Genomic DNA, 4881 nt, shown 5'->3' on the forward strand with positions numbered 1-4881 from the left:
GTTGCCATGGAGATAGAATCAACACAAAAGCCACAATTTTCACAAAACGTGTCGCCTACTTTCGGATAATCTCTTTAGGTGTCGCTACAGCGAAGTTTCTTTCACTGCTTCGCTCAGATAGTTTGGCAGAGATTGACGTCTTACGGGCGCACAACCCGTAAGGGCGTGGTCAAAAGGGGGCGGGTAGCGCCTACAAGCCATACAACAACACTTGCAGCTTTGTTTATAAAAGAAACTGGAAGATTCTTGTCTTGAATTTGATTTTGTCTGAACTAGTGCTTCCACAAATGATTATTTTAATTGTCGACTAATCACGAATTATTTTTTCCGATTAGTCGAGTAATCGGGTCATGGGCAAAGTGGATGTAAAGCACACATCTTAACCATCATTAGCTTTAAACTAACTAAAAATAAAGACAATCAAGATTATATTTTATTACATTTTTAATGAATCGTGCAGCTTCTGTCCTTCATGAGTTTCTGATATTAAAACAAGATTAAATAAAGAGAGAGAGAGAGATCAGGAATATACTTTCCATCAAACTCATTTTGACAGGTGACCTTTGACCCTACACCATCCATCAAACTCGTTTTAACAGGTTCCCCGCCCCTCAAGATGACATAATTTAATATCAATTTTATATATAAAGGGTATATTGGGTCAAAGGTCACCTGTCAAAATGTGTTTGATGGAAAGTATGTTCCAGATCTCTCTAATGAGGTCGGCGTCTGAAACAAGGAACTATTTTTCACAAAAGTTTTGGTCTCACTGACTCAAATATTGAAAAAAAGTAATTTTTTGGTGATGAACACTCACAACTTTGTTCAACTTTAATACAATCTGACTACATATAATATAAAGTAATGACTAATCAACGATTAAATTAGTCACGACTATTTTATTAGTCGACTAATCGTGACAGCCCTAAACACCACTGCAGCTTTACTTAGAACTAAAAATGGATGATTGTTGTTTAGAAAAAAAAATTGTCTGAACTTTTATTTTGTTTTAGGTCTTTGTGCAACACTTTATATTGAACGAAAATAACAGTTTTTGCTTTTTTTCTTTTTTTTTACTTAAACAATATGATATAGCTCAGCATTAAAGGGTAACCAAAACAGGAAGTTGGAGGCTGACTCCGCCCATTGCAGAAATGTGAAAATCCATTCAGAGGGGCGGGGCTCGGGGGCTGGAATGTTATCACTACTGGAGCTGCAGATCATGATGTCAGATTTCTGAAACTTACATGGTTTGACCAATCACACAATTCAACCGTAATACCTCATTACAACCTGTAGGGGGCAGCACACAGACAATTTTTTGACTATATTTTGAAGAATTAAACAGTTTTATTTCAATTTGTCAAAAATTTGGCTATGACCAACAAACAGCGATTTTAAAGCCCCATTTATAGAGATCAACAGATATAAAAAGTTAATTTACGGTTTGGTTACCCTTTAACTATTCAAAACCTACTTATGATCACAAATATTATGTTCAAGCCGGGGTGGGATGGTGGGATTATATAAGTTCGCTTCCTCCCACTCCCTTTCAGGCAATCTCTTAATGTTTAGATATCTTGCAATACTTTTTTTATTGCTTAAAATAAACCATTTCTAATCTAATCTACTTATCAGTCAGACTTCAAAAGGATCTTTAGAGTTACTTGAATTAAGTGTAAAAGTCAAAATCTCTTCCAGGCCAGTTTGAAGCTACGAGACGGACCAAACGACGTCACCTTTAGCATAACGACTCAGTACCAGGGAACGTGTCGCTGCGAAGGCACCATCTACCTGTGGAACTGGGACGACAGGGTCATCATCTCAGACATTGATGGAACCATCACCAAGTAAAAGACAGAAAAATGGGATTTTCCTACTTTTTTTTTACTGAAAATATTTGATTGTCGCTTTGTTGCTCCTCAGATCCGACGTGTTCGGACAGATTCTGCCTCAGCTCGGTAAAGACTGGACCCACCAGGGGATCGCAAAGCTTTACCACTCGGTTCACGAGTAAGACCCCGCCACACCCCCCGCCCACCCCACCTTCCAGAACACAGACTGACAAACACGGAATCCCTGTTGCTGCAGGAATGGCTACAAGTTCCTGTACTGCTCCGCTCGAGCCATCGGCATGGCCGACATGACTCGAGGGTACCTGCACTGGGTGAACGACAGGGGGACGCTGCTGCCTCAAGGACCCCTCATGCTGTCCCCCAGCAGCCTCTTCTCTGCCTTCCACAGGTAGGAAATCCCCCGTTTTCTCATCAACAACATTAACATTTAGGATTTCGCTAATGAATGTTTTCCCAGATTTGAATCTGCGCCAGGAAGTCGAAGTACAAACAAAAACTGAAGGACATTTATAGTGTTTTAGCTTCTTGTTTGCTTGTTTCTACAGACAACAGCTCATGTGAACACAGTCATTAACAGGGAGTCAGATTCTCACTGATGACCCCACATAAACCCCGTCTAACCACTTGAATCGCATTTGATACGAATATTTCTGAGACCCCTGTCAATTTTTACTTGATCAAAACTTTCCTTAAAACCCTTAAAAATAACGGTGGATTATTATTCCATTAGAGGCAGTAAAAGGGCTTTTCCTGCTCGTTTCAAAATGTCTGTTCCCATGAAATCTCAAAAACAGAAACGTGAGGATAAAGAAGTATTAAGGGAAGCATTATGTATGATTCAAAATCTAAATATATGTATATGTATAAAATAATACAATTAAAATTAAATATATATGTATATATAATTGATAAAATTAAGAGAAAAAAGTCACTATTTTATGACAACTTTATTGACCAAAAAGGTTAACATTTTAGGAGAAACAAAATCAAAAATTCTTATAAAAGTCTGTTTGATAAACTATAAATTAAAGAAAAAAATAAATGACTACATAATATATATATGTTAGAATAAAGTCATACAATTATGAGAACATGTCTAAGTTTTACAAGACTGAACTAATAGGTTTGTGATTTGAAAAGTTGTAATTTTACAAGGAAAAAGTCATGTTTTTTTCAAAAATCAGATTCAGCAAAATTCTTGATCAGTGTAATATCCATCAATTTCTCTGAATTGTCTGCAACATAAATCAAACAGGTAATGTTCAACTGTTTTTATTTAAACATTTTATATGAGTATTTTACATAAATGTATCTTCTTTTCCCGAAAAGCATGACTTCTTCCTTGTAAAATTATTGATCTCTTAAACATACATTTACCACAACTTCTTTCTCGTAAAATGTTGACTTTTTCTAATTTTATGAATTTATTCTCATATATTTATTAATGTTTTTTCGATTAGTAGTAAAAAACGTATCTATTATTATTCATTTTTGAAATAGCAATTGAAAAAAACTTTGGAAAAAAACTTGCTAAATTTGTTAATATTTAAACAGTTACTTCATGTGGATCAAATTTGAGACAGTGGGTAAATAAGGTGCTTCTTTCCTGAAACTTTCTAATTCACACAATGGATCATACATTTATTTAAACTATTGATATCTCATTAAAAGAAAAGCTTATTACACAATTTTTTTTGGTGATTTTATAAAAAAAAAAACATATTATATCAAATAAACTGAATTTTCAGTCGATTCTCTAATAAAGTGGGTTTTCCAGGGTTAAATCAATAATTTTTATTTTATATTTTTTAGAGAAATCATCGAGAAGAAGCCAGAAAAATTCAAGATTGAATGTCTCACAGACATCAAGAACTTGTTCCTACCAAACACTCAGCCCTTTTATGCTGCTTTTGGAAACCGGAAGAGTGTAAGTTTAACTTCTGTTTCATCACCTTAAAGATTTTTATTTAATTTAAAACCTACTGGGGTTTTTTGTGCATTTAAAGGACGTTTTCGCTTACAAGCAAGTGGGTGTCCCAGTGTGCCGGATTTTCACGGTGAATCCGAAAGGGGAGCTAATCCTGGAGCAAACGAAAGGCAATAAAACGTCGTAAGTGATCCTCCGTGGAGCTGCTGTTTGTGTATTTTTGTGCTCAAACCATGTATTAAAAAAGCGTGTTTGTTTGTTAGTTACAGCAGGCTGAGCGAGCTGGTGGAGCATGTTTTCCCTTTGAGAAGCTCTCAACACAACGTCACTTTCAGCTGCCCGGAGTTCAGCTCCTTCAGTTACTGGAGGCAGCCCATCGCTCCGGTGTGCCTGGAGGAGCTGCTCTGACCTCCACTCCTCCTCCAGAAGAGACGGGTGACACGCTGCTAAATCACTTTAGTTTCCTTTCAAGACTCTAATATATGGGGTCAAATCAGGATCAAATTAAAGTGAACAAAAAAAAAACAGTTTTAAACTCAAATGTACACTTTGTAAAGTTAAAGGAAATATTGAAAATGTAACTTAAAAAAATGCAAATTTGAAAAAAAAAAATATATATATATATTAAGTTTGTAAGAAAAATAGAACATTTCCCCTCTAAAAAAGTAAATTTGAAAAAAATATACTTAAAACTTTTAAAAAAATTTTACTTAAAAAAAATGCAATTTTGAATATATATATATATTTTAAAGCTTAAAAGAAAAAAATAAAATTTCCCCCCCAAAAAGGTAAATTTAAAACTTAAATAAAACAAATTTAAAAAAAATGTATTTAACTGCTTTTTCGTATTTTCAACTTATATTTTTTCTCCTTCTTTTTTTTCAGTCCTAATTTTACAGTTTCAATTAGAAATGTTCATTTTCGTAGTTATTTCTGGTTTTTCGTGGGGGCGGGGCTTTGAGCCCATTGGCTATCAGGACGTGACTGATATCAGGAAATGATTTATATTTCCACTCCAGAACAATGCCTGTTTTTTGGGATACCTGTTTCATCCCTCATCTAAACGCTGGTTTAAAACGGAAATGACATCATCGTGTC

The 4881-nt window shown here is 35.0% G+C and overlaps 1 protein-coding gene across 1 annotated transcript in view; it reads left to right on the plus strand.

Annotated features, from left to right (window-relative positions):
• Positions 1 to 4881, plus strand: part of LOC112151497 (phosphatidate phosphatase LPIN2) — a 22925-nt gene that overhangs the window by 17098 nt on the left and 946 nt on the right. Inside the window, exons 15-20 of the mRNA XM_024280459.2 lie at positions 1702 to 1850; positions 1927 to 2013; positions 2092 to 2244; positions 3669 to 3783; positions 3863 to 3966; positions 4047 to 4218. Coding sequence (XP_024136227.1) covers positions 1702 to 1850; positions 1927 to 2013; positions 2092 to 2244; positions 3669 to 3783; positions 3863 to 3966; positions 4047 to 4191 — 753 coding nt within the window. The 3' untranslated portion in view covers positions 4192 to 4218. The remainder of the gene's footprint in view (positions 1 to 1701; positions 1851 to 1926; positions 2014 to 2091; positions 2245 to 3668; positions 3784 to 3862; positions 3967 to 4046; positions 4219 to 4881) is intronic.

This window comes from Oryzias melastigma, linkage group LG20, assembly GCF_002922805.2.
Source record: "Oryzias melastigma strain HK-1 linkage group LG20, ASM292280v2, whole genome shotgun sequence".
NCBI classification, from domain to species: Eukaryota; Metazoa; Chordata; class Actinopteri; order Beloniformes; family Adrianichthyidae; genus Oryzias; species Oryzias melastigma.